The 22441-nt window shown below is 50.7% G+C and overlaps 1 protein-coding gene across 1 annotated transcript in view; it reads left to right on the forward strand.

The window, feature by feature from the left end:
* Window positions 1-22098, forward strand: part of PRRX1 (paired related homeobox 1) — a 34950-nt gene extending 12852 nt beyond the window's left edge. The window contains exons 2-4 of the mRNA XM_032192287.1: window positions 15929-16104; window positions 16356-16537; window positions 21058-22098. Of these exons, the coding sequence (XP_032048178.1) occupies window positions 15929-16104; window positions 16356-16537; window positions 21058-21196 (497 nt within the window). The 3' untranslated portion in view covers window positions 21197-22098. The remainder of the gene's footprint in view (window positions 1-15928; window positions 16105-16355; window positions 16538-21057) is intronic.
* The last annotated feature ends 343 nt before the right edge of the window (window positions 22099-22441 follow it).

Below are 22441 nucleotides of genomic sequence, written 5' to 3' on the forward strand. Positions count from 1 at the left end.
CTCCAGGGTGTTCAATGTGCCTGACCACCGTCACCCCAGCCCCGCTTCCCAAAGCGTGGCCGTCCATTGCTATCACCAGGGGGACAGATCCAGTGAGTGGGGTAATCCTGAACCAGCCTTTACGTGGCTGGGTTTTGCTGCAGGCTGGTCCCTGGCTGTTTAGGCTTTTTCTCCGTAAAGAGAGAATTTCAGATGCTTTGGTTCAATATTTGCTTCTATTTTTCACGTAAAAGCAATACGCTAGGGGAAAAAAAATGTTTTTTTGAAACCTGAAAATGGGAAGAAAGCTCTTTATTTGACGTTTCTTTATTTTTAACTTTGTTTGCTAAAACTTTAAGCAGTTCTGTAGCGGGGCAGCTCCCACCAGGCTTCCCCATCCCAGAGCTGAGGACCGCTGCTTGCTCCCAGCACCCTAGCAGCGGGCTGTGCAGGGGGCTGCAGGAGAATTTGGGAAAACGCAGAGGGCAGAACCAGAGGGACTTTTCTGTTATTCTGGTGCCATCTACTGGTCCGAGCCTACAGGAATGGCTGATGGCAGCAGGAAAAGAGGAGAACACCGGTGGATGGTGTGGTGTGGCCATGGCCCTGGCTGGCACACGGATGTGCTCAGTGCCTCGCCTCTGCTTTCTCCTGGTGTCACGGCTCAAAATTGGGTGCAGCAATACCAAAATCCACAGGCTTGGTCTGCCTGGTCTCAGCTCCGAGCTCTGCCAGCCCTGGCCTGGTGTTGCAGGGATGTCCACAGGAAATTGGGGCTGGAGTTTCAATTACTTCATCAGAGCAGCAGTGCTCTCTGGCCTGGATTCTCGGCTGTCTTGTAAGGGGTTGGGCTCACCAGGCTGCTCCGTCTCTTGCTGAGGGCGTTAATCAGCCCTCTTTATTTTTACTGAGCCACCAGATTTTCAAGAAAATTGGAGGGTTGAGCTATCATTGCAGCTCCTGTTCCTCTGCCAAGCTGTGGTTGAAGTTGGCCAACGACTCGAAAACTGCTGGGACAATCAAAGAGTGCGTTGCATCTCAGAAACCCAGGTGAAAGCAGCTGGGGAAGCTGGGCTACCCCTTTGGAAGACATCTCGGAGGGGTTTAATGCCAGAGCAGCCCATGTCAGGATACTGTTCCCCCTCGGTGTGCCCAGCTCTGGAGGGAGGCTGGTGTGAGCTCTGCCCAGCGCCTTCCCCTCCGTTTCTGCCTCTCCCCTGCCACATGTTGCACGCTGGCTTTGCTTTCCTGGTGGCTGGGGCCAGTCCCGTGCAACACATCCCCAGGGAGAGGATGTCCTCTCTGTTGTGGCTGCTTCAAAGGGCTGAGGCCCGTCTTCAGCTGGGGTCGCTCCAGCGTGGCAAGCTGTGCTCCGGGCAAGGCACAGCCTGCCTTGAACTCAGCCAGGACAAGGAGCAAGCCGGAGGGAGAGCAGGGAGAAGGAAAGAGGTTTTTGGTGTTATATTTTTTTTGGTTTTGTTTTTTGACAATCTGTCCTTTTTTATTTTTCAGTTTGAAGTCAGTATCTCCCTGGGCTGGGTCCCACACCCCTCTCCATCCCTCGCGTCCCTTTGCAGAAGGGGACAGCAGCGGGGAGCCAGGAGGGCTCGGGTACCAGGGGCTGGGTGGGAGAGCCTCCCCTCGAGCTGCCAGAGCAATTGCAGGGATTTGGTGTTGTTTTGGGGCAGCCTGGCCCATTCCAGGTGGAGCCATGGGGCAGAGGTGTAATTGGGGTGGGTTTGGGAAGAAACCCATGTGTCTCACTGCAGCCCCAGCAAGAGCGAGGACACAAAGTCGTTTGTGTGTAAATGAGGAGCATTGGGAGCTCTTTTGCCTCTGCTGTTCGTGTAATGCAAAATCGGAGTGCTGCTAGCCAGAAAGAAATGTAATATTTGTTTTAGGAACCCATCCGTCCTTCATCAGGGATGAGACAATGAATTCTCCAGCTTAATAGGGGCTTTTCATCTGCAGCTCTTCCAGCCCTCCTAATGCTGGGAACAGATTTGGTCAAAGTATTACTTGGGTTTAATTTATGCTTTTTTTTTTTTTTTTTTTTTCCTCTTGCTTTTGATTCATGAAAGCGTCTCAGTCCATCGGGGGCACTTAAACTATCTGCGAAGTAAGAGCAGTGCCTAAGCTGGGAGCAGTCGCTGCGTCCTCAGCATTCAGCAGGCGCTCGCTCAGGAGCGAGCCCGCGGCAGCGGCTGACGTGTGGCTTGATGCATTTCTTCCCAGCAGACGCTGGGAAATAAAACACGATTCCAGTGCGACCGTTAGAGCCTCTGCGTAAGGAAGCAAATCTAAATTTTCCGACAAAAGGAGAGGAGAGGGCTCCAGAGCCTGTCAAAAATGTCCAGGGGCTGTCAAAAATGCCGTCCGCCTTCTCGAGCGGGACGTGGCCGAGATTTTCCTCTGTGGTTGCCTCAAGCTGGGCGTTTCAGCCTGCTGTTAGGCGCCCAGCTGCAAGGGGCTGGAGTATCAAAGGGCGCTGAGGATGGGTTTAGCTTGTAAAATTTGGCCAACTTGCTAACGATAGACTGTCATTAACAGGCTCCCAGCTTTGCTAGCGGGGCGCCTGCAGCCCCGTGTAATGGCGCAGTGAGACCGAAGTCCAGTCTCGGTGTTGCTGTGATTCTTTACGTGATTGTGGCTCTTAATTCTTTACTTTTTTTTTTCTTAAAGTTGTAGATTCTGGGGTCCTGTGAAAAACTGGGGTAAAAAGTATCTGTCTGGCAGTACGTGTAAGTCAGGAGGATGAGACCCAACTGGCCGCCTCGAGGTTAAAAGAGCAGAGGGTGCACCAAAAAGCCGAGTCCGTCCAGAGCCTCTCTTGATGCCGCTCTCTTGCAGAGGCAATCGCACAATCCTGTGGGCACCCAACCTATTTTCCGTGAGCTTTGTCCACTTTTCTTACGAGCAACACCGGGCAGCACACCCTGAGCTCGAGGCAAGGCCAGCCCTTCTGCCCCAGCCCTGCACAGGCTCTCCCTTAATTTCAAGCCCGGTGGCAGTTCCTGGGCTTGACGTTAAGCCTGTGTGGAAGGTGCACAGGAGCAGGGGTTAATCTGAAGGCTGCAGCCACCACGCAGGCTCCCTGCTTTTACAAGTGCTGGAGCAGCACATGCCGACACGGGGCAGGCTCCCTGCTGCAGGCTGCAGCCATGCAGATCTTTTTTCCCCACTTTGTGAGTGGTTAAATACCCTGCCAGAGCAAGGTAAATGAAGGATCTTTGCCTAATAAAACCGTGTCTTTGTAGGTGTGCTGTAGCTGCAGGCTCTTACTGGGGCTAGGGAAGGAAACAGCAAAGCTCCCGCAGAGCGCGGGGATGGGGGCGCTTTACGGCTCGCTGAACAGGCGCTGGGCTTGCAGCGAGGAAGCTGAGTTTGGGCTGACTACTCCAGAACTCGCTCTGACAGCCGATGCGGGGATTATTTTTGGACTGAGAAGCTCCATCACTTTTTCCAGGTTAACTGGAGACCGCCTTAGCACGTTGCAGGCACCTCGGGGTCTCTCCCTTCCCTGTGGGAACGTGCTCGCCGAAGAACCAGACCGTGCACACCCTGCATGGACACAGCACTCATCCCGAGCAAACCCCAGGAAGGTTTCCTGCCTCCGAGGCTTCCTTTTCTGAAGCACTCAGCAAGCAGGGAATGGAAAGAGGTTTGAGGGGCTGGGGATTTTGCTGGCAGAGCTCCTTCCTCCACTTGGCGAGCTGGGGATGACCCTGCGGGACAGGGACCGCGTGGCCGTCTCCCATCCCGGGATGGAGCTCCCTCGCTTCCTGCCCAAATGGCTGAACATCCAGTCCAGAGGAATGAGCCACTTCCCTTATTCCTTCTTGGCACTAATGAGCTGTGGGGCTAACGAGCTTGGGGTACTTTGCCCCAAACACCCCAAGATGCTGCAGTGTGGCTCAGGGATTCTTTGCAGCCTGGCCGGAGCCACGTGCCCATCAGCTCTGCTTGACCCTTGCAGAAATGGGTTGCAGTGCTTCCAGCCCAGAGGCTGAATGATCCATAGGGCCAGGGAGAGGGCTGTTACCCTCCTAGAAGAAGGGGCAGGAGGCGCCGAGTCCCGACTGCCCCCGCTGCACTGGCAGCTTGCGCCGAGCGCTGTTAGCCAGGCGTGTTTGCAGCGTTTTATGGGGCATAATCTGTTGTCATCGAAGCCGACGGCGAATTCCGTACTTTCTGCAGTTGACGCTAAATGGATCTTTTGAAGGTTGTAATTTCTCGTTTAACCGATGCCAGTTGCGAATTCTTTGTGCTGAGGAATAACCCCTTCGTGCCAAATAAAATACAGTGGAAGTCTGTGGCATGTTTTTCAGCGTATTGTTAGTTACAGCCCTCCTGACAGAGCACATTCTATGCCGAAGATAAATGCTCGGGAGCTTCTTGCCAATTTATGTCCAAAAGGGCTTTTCTTGGATGTCCTCTCCTCTGTGGAAAATGCTTTTCTGTTTTTCCAGCAAACACTTAATGAGCTGCGTTTAGAGGACCTATTTCAGGATCGGACCGCTCTGCATTAGCTCTCTCCGAGCTGGGTCTGCGGCTCTTTGGATGCTCTGATTTTTGTTACAGCACGGTGCGTGGCAGGGGTCTTTGCAGAGCAGTTTGTGTGTCCCAGGACCTGCGTGGGGGATACTTCAGTCCGCCCAGCAGTGTTGTGGCTGCTCACCAGTCCCATTTCAGCATCACTTTCAGCGCAAGGCTGGGATTTAGGCTTAGGGCCATCTCCTGCCAGCCCTGAGTTGTGGTGCCCATCCCTGCACCCCTTTCCAGGAGCTGTACGGAGAGCTGCACGAGGAGGAGGAGGGAGGAAGGCACCTCTGACAGGGAGTCACCTGCACACAGGGAGCAGCTGAGCTTCCTTGCTTAGGGATGGGGTGATTTCAGAAGTCCATTGAGGGATGCAGTTGGTGGAGCAGGGTGGAAAGCCCATCTCGCAGCTGCTTGTCTACATCAACCCCGAAATGGCTGCCATGTACCTATATACCGTATACCGAAGCTGTTGTCATGACGAATGGCGCAATGCATCCGACTTCTGGTTTGTTTAGAAGGGATTTGCTTTTTGTCCACCCCCTGTAAGTGCAGGGCTGCTGGATGTTTTGTGAGCAGGGTGCCAGAACGCGTCCTCCGGGAGCGGTTCTCCATCTGAGCAGATGGGAGAGGCAAAGCAAGGAAGGAAACGGAGGCGCAGTCTTGATTCGTGTTTCTCTAGCTCGTTTCGAGGGCTTCTGCTGAGAGAAGGAGGAGAAACCTGGTTAATATACTCTGGTGACCCACGTGAACTTAAATCTGGTGGAAAGCCATTGACCGATTTCAGGCGGACTTTGGTCTGGAGCAAAAGCCCTCGTCCTGCTGTTCTTTGGAAGGCATTAGAGAGCCTGGAGGGGGACTGGTGTGGGATGGCTTTAAACCTCCACTTAAATGCTGTGTTGAGTGGGGCCCTGAGGCTAGGCACACTCTCCCTAAATATCCCGCAACATTGTTTTTCCAGTGAAAAACATCACCTGACTCCCAGTGGTTTTGTTCAATAGTTTTTTATTATTTGGGTAACTTACATTTTTTTTTGTTTCCATTGCATTTTATATACAAATATTAATGTTTCTTGGGTTGAGAATACTTTTTACTAGACTTTTTTTTAACTTTAATTGTCAGTAAAAATAGGCATAGTGAAATAACGAGCAAATGATGTTGCCAGTGGGTTGGTCAAGAAAAAATCATACGATGTTTTCCTGGGGAAAAAAATTCTGTTAAAAAAAACTTCTCAAAACTTTAAAAGTAATTGACATTTCTGGATATGACTGACATTAGGAAGTTTGAAAAACTGCCCACACTAACAGGCCTGGGGACAGGAATCTGCTGTATTTTTCAGGCTGTATACAAGAAGGATGCGGCGCTGCAAACTCGGCTCCGCAGCTTTGCCAGCGCGTCTAGACAGCCCATCTCCGAAGGGAGAGAGAAGCTTATTTCCTGGCCCTGCTCCATCCCTCGCTGCTTGCAGTGAGACAAGACCACGTACTGGTCTCCTTTATCAGTGGACGCTTTGCATCCACGCTTTGGGTTTGTGCTGAGCTCGCTCAGCCGTGAGCGCGTGCGATGATCCGCGCGCCTGCAGCCGGAGGGATGCGGTGGCCGGAGCAGGAGAGGGCTTCATGGTCACGTTTCTCCAGCTGGGCCACCTTGGGTGAGCTATCGAGTCTTCTTCTGGGCCAGTTATTCCTCTTTTTGGCAGGGATGTGGCTTTTGCCCCAGCGCAACTGGAGGCAGCGGATGCAATTCATTAGCTAGAGCCTGTAAAAAAGCTTCCATTCTGTTAAATTATGCTCAAAAAGTAACATTCATCTGCTTGCTCTGCACCAGACCGAAAGCAGCACTTTATGGCTGAAATATCCTGTGTTTCCATGCAGGTCCCCTAAATTGTCTGGTCCTCAAGGCTGCAGGCTGATTGAGGGCAGCAAAAAGCAAACATCTGATAATATATTCATCACCTGGAGGCAAAGATTATTAATCCCTATTAGGGAGTGTCATTTCCAACATATCACTCATTTGCCCCAATTCACAGGAGCTCTGACAATAATTATGCTGCCTCCTCTGCTGGGAGTTGTGCTTTTCAAACTGCAGTGAACTTTTTGGAAATACAGAGGTTTCCATTTTTCAGCCTTTTGATTTAAAATCTCTAGATGATTGTTCGCCTCTGGCAGGGAACCATTGCAAATACATTCCAAAATATTCATCATTCCAGCAGGCTAAGAAACATAAGATGTAGCAATTTATTAGCTAATGTGAAATGCATTTGCTGTCCAGAAGGGGCTGGGGATGGAGGTGGGTCGCAGCCTGCTTTCTTTTGGCATCCCTTGGAGCTGGGGTGCGGAGCACACCGGAGCCCTTGGTCCATCCCCTCCTCTGTCCTGTTCTGCTAAATGCTGCTGTATCAAGAAAGTTCCTCTTTGAAACGTCCCGAAGTGCTCTAATCCTTTACCTCCTCTAGCCGTTTGGGTTATAAAGGCCCTTCATCCCCACCCGAGGAATGCATTCCCTGTCGGGATGCTCAGCCCCTGGAAGAGGCAGGTGGGCTGGATGCTGACAGCCGGGCTCAAGTTCTGTTATTCCTGGACCTCGTATATCATCGGTTTTCCATTTGTGATCAAGAGGGACCCATAAAATGCATTAGTGGTCAAAATCTGGATTTCTGAGCGAAGCTCTGCAACGGCTCCGGCCTGATTTGCATGATCCTTTGTAGAGGTGGTGGCCTGATTTGGGCAAAACCCATTTGTTCTTGGATGCTAATGAAAGGGGAGCGCAGCCTTTGGGGAGCTGCTTTCGGTGTGCGCGCCGTCCTTTGCCCCTTCCCTTCTCCCAGGTGCCCCCCGTCCTGGCACGGCCCTTTTGGGCTCCAGGAACAGCCCCTGCTGTCATGCGAGGTGAGCTGAGCCTGCCCTGCCGTGCCGTTTGATGATGAACAGATGAAATATCCATCGAGAACTGTTTCTGTGCATCGCTGGGGCCAGCTGGCACGCGCAGCCCACGGGTCACTGTCTGCTCGCTCAGGTCCCACGTACAATTGGAAATGAGACGTCTGTAAAGCCTGAAATGCCAAGTGGTTCGTTTGCAATGTATATATGGACTGAAAAAAAAAATCCCTCTAAAGTAGCCCTTTTCTGCCCTGGCAAAAACTTTTCATTTTTTCTTTTTTTTTTTTCTTTTTGTGTCTTCATGCAAAGCCATCTCTGATTTTCCCCCATTAGAAGGCTTCACTAGCTGCAGTTCATGGGGACTTCTTTCCATTCTTAAAATACAAGAGAAAGTGTAATAAAAGCAGTTTTATCCAGCACTTAGGTGGGTGCTGGATGGGAGGAATGGCTGGAGGGGTGCTGCGGGGTCCCATCTTCATGGCTCCTGGCTGATACATCCCTCTACACGAGCACTGGCAGGGGGCTCAGCATGCAGAACCTGTGGCCATCAGGAGCAGAAGTAGAAGTGGTTTCTGTTCATTTAGGTTTCAGGGACTACTCTGAGGGCTGAAAAGACCTTTAAAAAAATGGGATGTACCATCCAGAAGGGCTGGAGTACCCGGCACCGCATCAATTTTTCTGTCTCCTAAAGATGACTTCTTATAGAAGGAGTCAAAACCCACCCCACATGTGGTCCCTACAATGAGGGAATCTCCCTGGCATACTCTGTAATTTCTTGTTCAAGCCTTGTTCCATCAGAAGGCATGTTGTTCCCTGAAACCTGGGGCGTAGGTGTGATTTGTGTCCAGCTACGGGTCGGTGGCTCGTGTCTGTACGTATGGAGAAAGAGGACACTGGGGAAACCCAGCGGGGGAGTGGGTGGAAATAATTCTGCGTGCCTATAATGTGTGACCCTATGGAACTTACTGCAGTGGGTATGAGCATGGAGCACAGATGAATAACGTGTCCTTGGGCAGTCCTGGGTACACGGTCAAGCTGAGAGCAGGTTTGACTCTTAAGAAGAATCTTCGGAGCAGTTGTGTGTTTGGATATATGTCATTAGGGTTAAAGAGGCACTGGGCTTCTTGAGCCTTTGCAAAAAGGACAAGAAAGGGTGCTGGAGAGAAGGGAAGAGAAGACAGGCGTTATCTGGAATGAACAAGGGCAGGGAGGGACCAAGGGAGCAGGGAGGCAGCTTTGGAACTGAGAAAATGAGATGGAGCAGGGCGGAGGTTAGCGAGCGTGATCTTGGCTGCGCAGAGGCCGTTCCTAAGATGAAACATCAGGCCGCACGGCATGGGAAGGGGAGCTGGTGGGAAGAGGATGTGGGCGTTGGAGGCCATCCCCTGACCTGGCGGGGGCACATTCAGCCCTGCCAAATGCGATGACACGGGATCTTAACCCGAGGCTACGAAATCCAGGGTGCTCTGGCTTGACCGGGATGAACTAGCACTGATTCTGGATGAGACACCTTTGGGTATGGCATTGGGGCCGTACGTTCATGTTCCTGCCCCTCTGTCACAAGCCCGGTGCTTCTGTGGCTCTGGGCTACCCTCACGAGGGACTTCGGGGGGCCTGTGGGATCCTGTCCCCTCCCCAGCCTGGTAAATCCACGCTGCTGGATGACAGCCACGGCCTGGTGGTTTGGTCTCTCTGTCAGTTACAAAGTGCAGTCTCACAGAACATGATTTGCCGCTGGCAGGCTTTAAAACTATGTGTTTGCTTTTGATTATATGTGATTTTTTTATTTATTTTTTTTTAAATTAATTTTCCGAGGATCAATGTGGTAATGCATGTAAAAAATTACAATATGTAAAACAAAGTATAAAAGCATACGAGGAATTCCAAACACATAACATACTGTGCCTTGGAGCTTATGAGATCCATACAGCGCTTATTGTATTATGGGAACACTCTGACCCCAAGACCTGGCGGAAAGGCTTGTTAGGAGAGCAGGACTGAGCCGTGTGCCTTATGAGCTGTAGGATGCCCAGAAGGAAAACCCTAGCGAATATAAGAGCAGAGCTCTTACAGCACGGCTCAGACTCGTCTGCGGGATCTAGGGGGACTTTTGATGGCTTTGTACCAATTTGTGGAGGAGGATGTGTACGTCTGCCCCCACAAATGTTCTCCCAGTAATTAACGCTTAGCGTCGTGTCTTTCTAGGAAGAATCTCTGGCTCTCCATTGGATCATGGTTACATTTTTTTTTTAGTCCGATGTCGCTGCTGCTACCACCTCCAGCAAGCAGAGGCGTTGATGTGCTTGGCCGCGCATCGTAGCCACCATAACTGCCCATGTGCTCTGCAGGTTCCCACCAGATAAGAGCTGAAACTAGCCCAAAAAGGAGCTTTGTCTTAAATCTGATAAGGACGGGGCTCGTAGCTGCTGGGAGGAGCTGGTGCTGCCCTGTCCAGGTGGAGGGCAGTGAGGTTTCCAGCCAGCACCGGGGAAGCCGAGGCTGTGCGAGACCTCAGCGAGCTCCCCTAGTCTGGCAGGCAGAGCCGAGTGCCGCAGGAGGCTGTAGGCACGCTATCCATGCAAAAGCTATTCACAGCTCGGTAATGATATGTAATTGTTTGTATGCGGTCAGCTAGAAATTATCCTGATAAGTTCCACATTGCAGACACTTTGGAGATGAACTGCCGTAGTCCCCCGGGTAACGCTGGAAACACACACGCTTTTCCATTTAATATTAAAACTTGGTTTTCATATGAAAAATCCAGTATTGCCTCTCTGAAGTCCCACGCTCCGTTCACAAAATGATTTCTTATTGTGAAAGAAGGGAACCTGATTAGTTTAGGAGATAATCAAAAGTGAAGGGTACTAGAAAAATACGGCATCTGTTTCTTTGTTTTTCTTCTCTCTTTTTTTTTTTTCCCCCCTGTGTCTTTGGTGATCCTGACACGGCTGGAACTTCAGATACTTGGATTTGCTGTGTAATTGAAATAATTTGAGGTCTTGTGCGCAGATGGTACGAAAAGGAAAAAAAAAAAACAAGCAGCAAAGGTTAGGATATAGCTCAGCCGGCGCTGTGAGATGGGAGCAGAATGAGAGTTCAGAAGTTCCTGCAGCCTGACCTGTAGTTACAAATAGAAACCTGCCGTTGTATGGCTGCTCGTCAGGGTTGGCTTCAGTATGTGATTTAATTAGCATCTCAGATCTTAGTCTATTTCAAGGTCTTTCTCAGTGTCACCTTCATTCTGTATTGCCCATCTTTGTCACGTCTGGTTTATGGTGATTATGATTTCTCCGTGTAGCATTTTTGCACCCTGACATTAAACCTTATTCCTTCTTTTTCTAAGCACAAAATCTTACCCGTGTGGGTCCCTGTGCCGCCCTTGTGTCACTGGGGCAGGCCGTTTCGGTGACAGATGCTGCCGGGCAGCAGGCTCCTGCCCGGAGGAGCTGCATCCTTCTCCGTGCTGCTTGGAAGGGAAGCCACAAAACCAGAGGTGGACCTGGCTGTCCAGTTCACCCACAGACATGGAAAAGAAACTGAGGGAAAGGAGATGTGAGGCTTTTTTCTGCCAAAGTGATGTTTTGGGGCTGGAAGGAGACTTTTCAGGTTGCGAACATCTCATGTAGGGTTACCCTTGGAGCCTTGCTCTGGCCAGGCTTGAGTCTGGTGCTGTCTGGGGTCTATTTTGCCCTCTGCACATGTGATGGTGGAGAGATCCCATGTCCTGTGGCACACCAGGTCACCTCCGGCATCCACCATGAGGCAAAAGTCCCTTGTGGCTTGTCCCAGCTCGCTTGTGTAATCAGGTGGGTTTGTATGTCGGGCAGACAACTTTCCATGAGCTGTCTCGTACGTAAGGCTCAGCCGCCGCCGGGAAATCGTCTCCTCTAACTTTCATTTCTGGGAAGTTGAGTTTTGAGCCTCCCTTTGTCGGAAACGGTGATTTTCTCCTCGGAGAAAGGGCAGGAGAGAAGGGAGTCTCACCCAGACGTGAGCAAGGCCACCCATCTTTGCAGCCTGGTCGCCGTCCCGTGAATGCTTATCTGGATATTGGGGTTACAAAATGAGAAATAATTTTGATTAAACCTTCCTTTTGTGTTTGTGTTGTTTTGTTTTTTTGTCTTCCTAAGTTGACTAAGCTGCCCTGTACCCAAAGAACTGAAATATTTTGGCAGAAAAAAAAAAAAAGGAGGACCCACAGAAACGTTTGTACTCAAGCTTCTTAAAATTTAACTGTGAACCCAAATGAAAAGACTTTTCCTCTCCATTCTGTTCTCCCTTTTTCTTTCTTTCTTTGCTACGCCAAAAAAAAAAACAACTTTAGTTTTTATGGCTTGCAGGGTTTTTTAATTTGAAAGTTTTTTTATTTGCTAGGTTTTTAGTTTCTAGATTTTCTTCTCCCGTGCAATAGATGTTTTGTTTTTCTTTATTCAATCTTTACTGGTAACTCCTTATTTTTAAGGCTGTGATTGCAGTATGATTCTTTATTTTCTTCCTGGAATTCTTTCTCGGTTTACAGTTTATGTAACTGCTGTGACAAACCCTGCCTTACTGTATATGATTTGCGGGTAAAAGTCTCCATCCCTCCCTTAATGAAACCCAGTTGTTTACTTTCGGTTCAGATCTGATTCATGTGCTATAATCGCCGGTTCAGGACTTAATAGAACTGGTCACAACTTTTCAGAACTGCCCACACAGTGTAAATCCCATCTGGAAATATGTTTTTGTTCTGACCTGGAATGGAAGCAAGTATGTACAAGCATTCCTGCAAACTGGAAATCCAAAATATGTTGCGGTTGCACGTACTGGTGGAAAAAAATACCGATCCTGTAACTTGCATGGAGGCATTTCGTTCTGAGCTCTGTTTTCTTTTATAAAGCATTCTGTTTTCAAGGCGACGTCCCAACAGGAGCCATCTGATGACACCCTGGTGACAGCTGCAGATGCTGGGACAACGGTTCTGCCCCACTGCAAGGGGAGATGAGATAAGCAAGGAAAAAAAGGACAGGATGCTGCATGCCGTAATATTTGGGAGCAGCGAAAAGGGCTCTGGAGCGTCCTAGGAGTGCGTTCGTGTATGACACCAGGCTTTGCATGTCATTGGCAAATGTAGAAATCGTACAGGCAAAACACATATGTGGAAAGAGGAAACAAAATCCCCCGGTCCAGCGTGAACCATTGGAATTTTGAAATGAAATTCCCAGACTTTACAGCGTTGGGTTCCTGAGAGGAGAAACGTGCACTTCAATCTCTCTGGGGGACGTGTTTGTGAGCAGTGTGGCTTTGGAGAACGCTGTTTGTAATCAAATATTTCTGATTAAAAGAATGTTGATGAAAGACTTCTGACCCATCTCAAAGGCTTTAGAGCTATTTCCCTCTTCTCTCAGTTTCTGCTGACTCCAGACGCTCGTGCTGTCAATGTTATTTAGGAACACCATTTTTCCGTGTTCGGAGCTGTTTTCTGATAAAGTAATAATGGCAGGAAAAAAAAATACCCTGCTGACATGTTGAAGGCTGTCCAGGACTGCTGCGAGCAAGGTGACATTGGCAGACACGCGAGGTTTAGGTGGCTGCATTCCCTCGTTAGCAGTTTTTAATCAGCATATGGCATGTCCGTGTGGCAGCACAAGGATTTCTTTAGGGCTGACCGACCCAGCTCCGGGCTAATACGGCTGCTATTTTATTTTTCTTTCTACTACCCACGTAACTCCTGTAGATGTTTGGCTCCAGCTGTGCTGTGCTGGTCCAGATGTGCAGCGAAAGGAGGTCTCAGAGCCCCGGCCCCCCGCGGCAAGTTGTGCATAGCCATCGAGCCGCCTCCATCCCGCTCCGTCCTGGGATGGGGGTGGCTCACACCCCTGCCCCGTGCCAGCCGGTGGTGGAGGTGACCTGGCCGTGAGTCACTGCAGCGGCTGCCTGCAGCTTTCCGCTCCTTGGCCCCTTCTATTTTCGTGTCCAGCAATTACGAGGTGAGCCGTGAATCACCACCAGTGTCTCGCTTTGCTCCGGGAGGAAACCGGGCAAGTTGAGTTAACGTGCTTGGCAGGAGGGCTTCTTGTTCTCCAGCCTTTTACAGGTTTTGGCCTCTTCTTCTCGTTCCCCGGGGCGATGTGCTCACGATTCCTCATGTGTAGCCGTCGCACAGGATCTGAGCAATGGCCCGACGGCCTTGGGCTTCTTCCAGCCGGGTCTCCTGGGCAGGAAGGGATGCTTCAAACGCCTGGGGGGCTCCCAAGGGCTTCCAAAAGCTTTTCTTGATTCATCCATCCGGCCTGATCAGAAAGAAACATCAGATGGAGAGCTCAGAAGGAGGAAAAATACCCGTGTTGACGTTGGCCTTCCCAGCAGCTGATCTTGCAACATTTCTGCCATTTGCAGGGACGGTCGTGCCCCGAGGCTTGTTCTCCTCTCTGTGTCCTACGGCGTGGTGCACAGCTGCATCAAAACTCACCAGGAGGGCCAGGGGGGAATCACTGACCTCCTTCTGTAAGGCTTTGGGGATCGGTCAAGAGCGGAAGGTGCAGGAGTTTGCTGCTGCTTTCCGTGAGGCCCGTGGTGATGCTGCCCCAGAGCTGGGGGCATGATTTTGCTTCCAGGAGTCCCCAGGCTGCAAGGGAGTCTGCTGGGGATTGTCAGGCTGCCCCAGAGGGGACGGAGGAGCTGTAAACCCGCAGGAATTTGAAAAACCTGCTTTAATTTAAGAGGAATGTCCTTTTGTTCCCAGACGGATGGGCCCTGCTCCAGAGGTGTTCAGGTGCGGTAACCGTTACCAGATGGGCTGTGCAAAGCCACACAAACGGGTGGTGAGGACAGCAGCCGGAGGCTTTAATTTCCTCGTCAGCTTCTCTCTGTGCCTTACGTACCCCTGGAGAAGGGCAGGATGAGGGGAGCTGTCAGATCGCTGCATGGCAGCAGGAAGGATGGGCGGGGGGTTATTCTGCAGCTCCATACGGTGGTTCGAGCTGTGGTGAGACTGTCAGCTGGGCCCAGGGGCTTATTAATTAACATCAAATCTAATTCACTGGCATGTGCCTTTTTTTAGGTACAGTAATGAGTGCACGCTGATGTGGATTCCTGGGCATATTGGCTCAGATCCTCGCAGGTAGGGCCGCTCTGATGTTGCTTTCCCAGTGTGCTTGGGAGCGTGAAACACCTTGCTGGTTTGGGTGGGATCCCACACATACACAGGGTTAAGTGGTGTCCTGAAATTTGGGGACCGGGTCCCTTAACTAAGGACAAATGCAAGGCAATGGCGTTCCAGTCCCGCAGCCAACTTGGGGCTGCTTTATGGGGTCAGCCATGGCCTCCTGCTCCTGCAGGCTGGTGCCTTGCTCTCCTCTTGCTTCCGTGTGGCTTCCCATGGTGGCCAAAGTGTTTGTTGTGCTGGTGAGTGGTTATATTTCAGCACAGGTAGGCTACCATAAAAAAAAAAAGTGTTGTAGCCTCCAGCTTGTGCTAATGCAGAGGATTCAGATCCCTGGAGACACCCCTCGCTGCTCGCCCTGCATGTTCATAGCTCCTCCAGTGCTGCCACTTGTCACATGCAACAGTGGTGGGAAATGGGGAGATGGTGAAGAATGGGTATTTGCTAAGAGTTACGGAGTTGCTAAGAGTTTCAGAGTTACTCTGGTGACTCTAGGTGCAGGGAGTGGGACTCCAGACGTGTGGATGAACTGATTTACTGCCAGACTAAATACCAGCCAGGCACAACACGATACGTGCTCTTACGGGCCGACGTTTGCTGCTCACCACCTTGCTGGCAAGGGAAGGGACTGCTGGGGAGAACGCAACACTTCTTCAGCCAGCAATGTCCAATGTGCATATGCTCAGCCTCTCCCTCACCGGGCTTTTGCTTCCCCGTCATGATGCTATCCACGTCCAACTCGCTGTCTTTTGGTGTCCTTGTGTGAGCATACAAGTGAGAAGTTTTGTGCTCGTCTTTTGATGCACAGAGAATGGTGCTGCCTCGGCTAGAGCCGAGCACAGAGTCATGGCTGGTTCCTTGCCCTTTTCTTACACAGAGCTGTGCACACCTCCTCAGGCAGCGAGGGCTGGCCTTGGACTTGTGCATCCCCCTGAGGGCTCTGTTATGTCCCTCTAAAAAATGTGAAGCCCAGGGCTTCGTGGTTCTTCATGCTTGGGAAAGGTTTCCAGCATTGTCACAACGGGGAGGTGCATTTTCACTTTTTTATTTCTTTTTAGAGGTAAGGAAGCTGAGGGATGGGGTAGCTTGAGATCTGGCCCAAGTGCACTTGTTACATACATGAAAGTTGCTTACAAGACAGATGAGGGTAAGGGGAAAATCTTCCTGAAAAGTGATGCGAAACCTTCCTGAGGTAGCTGACCCCCTAGGGGCAACTTTTGGGTATGTCTGGGAGCAAATCAAAGGAGCTTCTGGAGATGTAAAGCAGTGAGGAGAGGCGTACTGGAACCTGTGTTTGTCTGCCCTGCTGCTTCTTAACACGCACATCACCCCATTGCTGCGGGCTCTGAAATTTCTAGCCTTTCATGTCTCCAATTCTCTCTCCTAGATGATCAGCTGAACTCAGAAGAGAAGAAGAAAAGGAAGCAGAGAAGGAACAGGACTACATTCAACAGCAGCCAGCTCCAGGCACTAGAGCGGGTCTTCGAGAGGACACACTACCCCGATGCCTTTGTACGGGAAGACCTTGCACGCAGAGTCAACCTCACTGAAGCCAGAGTTCAGGTAATTCCCACAGCCTGTGTGGAGACACACCTCACCCGGGTGCTGCCATCCTGGGTGCTTCAGTATGACAGAAGAAATCATCAAAGTCCACATGTCCTGTGCTCAGGCTGCTCACGTTAACTCGAGCTGCTCAGCTCTTAGCTCGCAAGCCTGAAGGTGAAATTGAATTGGGGAACCCAAGGGGTTGTACAGCACGCCCAGTCTTTCTGAGCTGGTTCTGACGTGGTGGGTCTGTGTGCTTCTCGCCCCAGGTGTGGTTCCAGAACCGGAGAGCGAAGTTTCGCCGGAATGAGAGGGCCATGCTGGCCAGCAAGAACGCCTCTCTGCTCAAATCCTACTCAGGGGACGTGACCGCTGTGGAGCAGCCCATAGTACCTCGCCCAGCTCCGAGACCCACCGACTATCTCTCCTGGGGTACTGCCTCGCCTTACAGGTGAGTGAATAACCCCTCTGGGGCTCGCTAGTTTCTGGCACAATTTAGAGCAGCCTGAGAGTGGTTCTCAGATGTGTTTGTTTTAATAGCTCTGACAGGCCGCTTATATTCACATGGGACAGCTGGAGGGTGCAGCAGTTTCACCACCCCGCTGGTTTCCCTTAGCTTTTCCCACCCCAGTCCATCTCACTGCCAGGTTTGCCAGGTGGGCTTGCTGCAGCATCGTTGTGGCTCTCCCACAGTTGGTTCCCTTCTCTGCAGTTCAGGAAGTACTGAAAGAGACTCAGGTAAACATATACAAAAACAGAAGAGATTGCACTTGCTTCCCTTGTGCATCCAGTTTAAAACACAGGAGAAACCTTTCCTTGGGACGCAGTTGCTGAAGCACATGCATGGGTGTGAACGTGCCATTGTGCTGTGCTGTGGTTTGCCTGCAGTAAGGGTCAGGTGTCTCTGGGTGGCACACGGAGGTTCAACATCCATCTCCTGCAGCCTGCACTGCTTAAGGGGTGGCAATAAAGAAGCAGAAATGAGTCAGCCCTGGTCTGCTCCAACGAGCTGGGATGTCCATGCACGTCACAGGCCTCCATGCCGTCTGCAACCCAGTGGGAACTGGGTGTGGACGCAAGATCCACAGGATTTGTTGGTCTGTGGGGAGCCAGCTGACTTGCAGGCCATTAAAAATGAGGTTGGTGTGTGTTTGTAGCACAGCAGCCTCACTGTTGGTCAGGACCTTGGAACCCTTGGCTGGATTTCTTCCTGTTCATCTGGTGTTGCCACAACCAGGAACGTGTAGGAGTTACACCAGGCCCAGGCCCTCTCTTCCTTAGTCACCTTGATTTCCTTCTTGTACCCTAAATATTAATTTTGCACAGTGAGGTCTGCAAATGCGTGGCCTCCTTGATAGTTTTTTGTTGCTTCAGTTCCATGGGGTCACCCTTGCCCACCCTGTAGTTCCAGAACAAGAAGTCACAGGTTCATGCGCTCCGGGTACTGCAAAGGATGCTTTTGAGGACCACCACTTTGGTCTTGGAGATGGCCCTTACCTCCAGATTTTATCTGAGGACTGCTGTCTGGCAGAGCCCCTCTTCAGAAGTTAAGGCTTTCTCTCTGTGAAATGCTCCTTGGTGTTACGTCCTAGGGAGGAGTCCGGGTGGTGAGATTAGGGGAGAGAAGCACAGGTCCTTCCCCGCCCTGCTAAGTCTGCTCTGGTCACAGCACCCTGCTGAACACTCGTGGCTTATTTCTACCTCTCACACTTTTAAAAATAGATCGTCCCTCCCAAGATGTTGTTTACACGAGGGGCTTCATAACGGCTTCTAGGAGAAGACCCTGCAAAGGTAACTTCCAGGGGCACACCGGGAAGGGCTGTCTGGGGCTGCTCTGGGCAAGGGGAAGCCCAAGGCATCCAGGGCGTGCAAGGGAGAAGGGAAAGCCTTAGGGAAGATGTTTTTCCCTTGAGGTGACATCCAGATCTGGCTGTGCCTCTCCGTGGTGAGAAGACGCTTCCCCAATGTCTTGATGTCTTCCCCTTGTCTTAAGCTAAGACATTTCAGCAAAGGCACTTGCAACTTCCAGCCTTTCCCCCTGGCTGACACACTGAAGCAGGACAGATCATCGTCCTCCTACTGCCCCTGCAACGGGATGGGGAGCAGAGCTGTTGGTTTCCACGCTGTGGGGTGGCCAGGACCTTTGGATACTTTCTTTTCCCCAGGCTTTCTAATCCTGCTGGAGGTCTTCAAGAAACGTGTAGATGTCGAACTTAGTAGCATGGTATAGTGGTGGGCTTCAGTGCTAGGTTAGAGCTTGGAGCAGATAATCTTAAACATTTTTTCCCCAACCTGAATGATTCTCTCATCTCTTAAGTCATCTTCATTTGAGTGGGCACCTGGGGCAGGTTGTCACAGCCCCAAGTGGGCTTTGAACGCAGTAGGATTGTTAAAATATTGGACGCTCGGTGAAAAATAGCCGTGAAGAGTGTTTGCATGGCCCTCTGCTCCCTCCCCATCTCCTCGAGCTGCCCTGCCAGGCTCTGATTAACAGCAAGTCTGGGCTAGGGCTGGGAGCACGGCTGAGAGCTGCGTGGTCGTGGCTGTTTTTACTGTTAGATCTGGGGAAAGTTTTCAATCAGAGTGTTTATTCTCCAAATACATTCAGCCACAGGTCAACCCAAGCTATTTGCAGATCTGTGTCACAGAGATAGCCAAGTAGATACTATTATTTTTTGAAGTTGAAATGTTTTGGTTAGACATTTTTTAGCGTAGGTTCCTAAGAAAACAAGGCTAGCAGTCGCGCTGTCAGCCTGCACTTCCCACTCCAACAACCTTTGACTCCGTGGGCCATTGAAAACTGTATTTGAAAGAAGGATTTTGGGTCTCAGAAACATGATGTTCCTCTGTGTTTCGTGAAAATAGGCAGCTGAGGAGAAGGAGGAGGTGGCTTTTGTGCCTCAGCAGGGTGGGAGGGGGGGCTGCGGGATGATTTCAACCACTATTTAGACCCCGGAGAGTCTCTGGAGCAACCCCCTCAAGCCATAACAATATTTGGAGACAGCCTTCATGTGTGCAGCTCCTTGTGGAGTAACTTGCTAAAGAAGCGTGTTTCTGTAACTTTTTGGATTAGCAGAGGTTTTGGGGCCAGCAGCAATTTCCCCCACACCTTTGGGGAGCTGGGAGCAAGAGGCTCCCCAGAGTTTTAGACCGGAGCAGTTACATACGGGTTGGGATGCCAAAAACAAAATCTTGAGGGAGAGGGAGGAGGGGAGGAAACCTGAGTCTCAGTAAGGGAGATAGTGGAGCAGTCATAAATACAGCCAAATTTATGAATGTCTGCAAAAGAACGGGGACAAAATTCCTCTTTTATCTGAGCTGGAGCATCCTTCAGGCTCTTCTCCTTCCTTCCAGCACAAAACTGCGGGGGAGCTGTGCCCTGTAGATGAGAGGTACAGCTGTCCATACACCCCGTGAGACTCCCCAACACCTTCCCATCAGTGTAGGGCTTCTGTATGGGGCAGAGTGTAAGGTCCCCATCCCAAAGGTGGGCACGGAGAGGGGGTGCTTGGCCGGCTGGGGCACGCTCCGGGCATGCTGACCCATTGTGTCCTCGTCCCCAGAGAAGTGCAGCAGATGCACCCGTGTTGGGAAGAGCCAAAGCATCCCTGAGCCCCAGGGATGTGCTGCAGCTCACCTCACCAGCTCCTCCACTTGGGGCTGCTGGAGGGGATGAAATTTCTTGGGTTGGAATTTCTCCGGAAGGAATAAAGGAAAAAAAGGATAAGTCTGTATGTTCAAGGATGTATCTGTATTTTAACATGCATATTTCACTCTCTTTCTGCCGTGTCCTTCCAGTAGCTCTTAGAGACCCTAAAAGTGTCCCAAATGTTTCTTCTCCTGGGGAGAGTTTTTGGTGCTTTTCCCTGGGTGGGTGCAAGCAGCTGTACATCCACAGGTCTTACCTGCCATTTCCATGGCTGCAAGCCATCGTGTTTTCGCTGGAGAAGTTCTTTCCCCTGATTATAACGTGAGAAACATGGCCTGGGACGGGACCTACTAATACCACTGGTCTGCACCTCCCGAAAGCCCAGGGATTCAGACAGCTCTGAATTGTGTTTAAACTTGTGGCAGGTCGGCTCTGCCCACGGAGGCAGGGATGCTCTGGGACGGGCGTGCACACCCATGGCTTGGGGCTGTGCGTGCAGCAAATGCCCACAGCCCTCCAGGAAGATTTGCTGTTGGAAAGGCTCTTCCAGTCGTGGAGGTTGGGGCTGGAAGGAAAAAGGGGGGAGAAAAAAAAAGGGGAGGAAGAAAACCTGGGATGCATGGGTTAAATGAGTTTTCTAGCGGTCTGGAAAGCAGATTTGCAAATTTTTGGTAGGATAAGAAAGGACTCTGACATCTTTGTTCAGCCTCTGCTGCCAAAAGTACTGCTTTTCACGAACAAAGACGTGATTTGAAGGAAAGAAAAATGTTTTTTTTTTTTGTTTTTTTTTTTTTTTCTTCCCTCAGCCTTTAAGGCATGTTCTATACGATCAGCTGAAGTTTTGAGGGGAAAAAAAAAAAAAGTGGAAATTTTCGTTCCAAAACGCTGCGACCAAGAAGTATCACAATTGTTGAAATGAGTTTTTCCCAGGGTGTTTCTTTGAAGCAACATGTGTTTCAGCCGTGACGTGATTTCTCAAGCAATAAAACCAAAAATTGGTCTCATCAAAAAGATATTGCTTCCAGTGGGAATGCTTCTAAGGACAATGGTCTAATTGGCAGGCCGGGCACCCTGACCTCATTGCAAACCTCTTGGGTTAGGGAATAGGAAGTGGAAATTTTCCTGTTGACTAAAACAGCTCCGGCGTTGGCTGTCCCTGAGTTTGTGGACGGCAGCACGGAGATTTACAAGGGCGTTAAAGAAAAGGTTGTGACAATTCCTTGCTCACATCCCGCAGGCGTGGGATCCCCAGGGTTTAACCTCTCTGCGGCGTGTCTGCTTTGTCTGACCTGATGATTTCTCTCTTTCTCTCCACCCCGCAGTGCCATGGCCACCTACTCCGCCACGTGTACCAACGCCAGCCCGGCGCAGGGCATGAATATGGCCAACAGTATTGCCAACCTGAGACTGAAGGCAAAGGAATATAGTTTACAGAGGAATCAAGTGCCCACAGTCAATTAACGACTGGAGGCAGCTGCTTCGCAGAAGGAGAAAATACAACAGCACCCGTCCTGCTTCGCAACTTGTTTGTGCTGAAAGAAAAAAAAAATACAAAAAATGCCAAAAAAAGAAAAAAAAAAAAAGCCAACCCCAACCCAGAACTGAACATTGGGACCGAAGCGGGAGCAAACTGAACCGCTCGTGAGTGACAAGGTTCCTCCTTCCTTTTGGGATAATGCCACCATTTTTTTTCTTGTTATTGTCAGGTTTATTGCTTCTGCTCAATATACTACGAGCTTCTTCAGTTAAGGACAGTCTCACCCTTGTTGTTTTCCATTTTTGTATGGGACTGCAAAAAGAAACCTCTGCTGATCTCAGCCTGCGGATGCCTCCTGCCCAGCACCATGCTGAGATGCAAAGCTTGCTCCCCCTGCCCCGGCTCACCCTAGAAGAAGAAATTGTTCGGTCACCGCTTCCCGTTGTATCCACCCGACCCTCCATCCCCCTCCCGAGTCCCTCGTGCCACAGAGGCAGCGGCGTTCCCGGTAGACTGCGAGAATCCCATTAGCGCGACGAGATGGGGGCATCCTTCCTGGGTTGCCTGGACCGGTCCGAGATGTGAGGAAGACCTTGGGCATGGCAGCGTTGCGTTGCTTCCTTGAGGATTGCCGCCTCGAAAAGCCAAAGAAAAGAGAAAAGCCAGCGTGCGTTTGTGAGTGGGGGGGGGATGTAGTGGGGAGGTCGCTCTGTAGTGCCAAGAATAGGACTGTTAGGACACTCCTTTCTATGCCTTACGGTTCGTGCCACAGGGAGAGGCGTTGTCCGGATGCATTTGTTTTATATATACTGTATATATTTATATATATAAGATATACATGCAAGCTTGGTTGGTGTTTTTTATTAAACGAAATAAAATCCATTGAAAATGTTTGGGATGTTTGTGCTGCATCCAGGTTCCTGGAGCCAGGCGTTGAAATTCCAGCCGCAGCCTCTCCCACCCTTGTCACAACTCCTCCCAGTGGCCTCAGGCAGCACTAGAAATGGCCAGTACACATCTTCCCATGAGAAACCCCAGAGAAGTGGAGCTGGAGGGAGCCCCTCTTCTCTGCAGATTTTCCTCTGGGGCATTTGCATCTTCGTAGAGCAAGGCGAGGATCTCACGTGCCAATCGGATAGGATCCTGGGGCTCTGGGGAACACGCAAGGAAGGGAAAACCCCATGGAAATTCTCTGCCAGTCCCTCAGGATGGGTCATGTCTCAGCAGGG

This window comes from Aythya fuligula, chromosome 8 (assembly GCF_009819795.1).
Source record: "Aythya fuligula isolate bAytFul2 chromosome 8, bAytFul2.pri, whole genome shotgun sequence".
NCBI classification, from domain to species: domain Eukaryota; kingdom Metazoa; phylum Chordata; class Aves; order Anseriformes; family Anatidae; genus Aythya; species Aythya fuligula.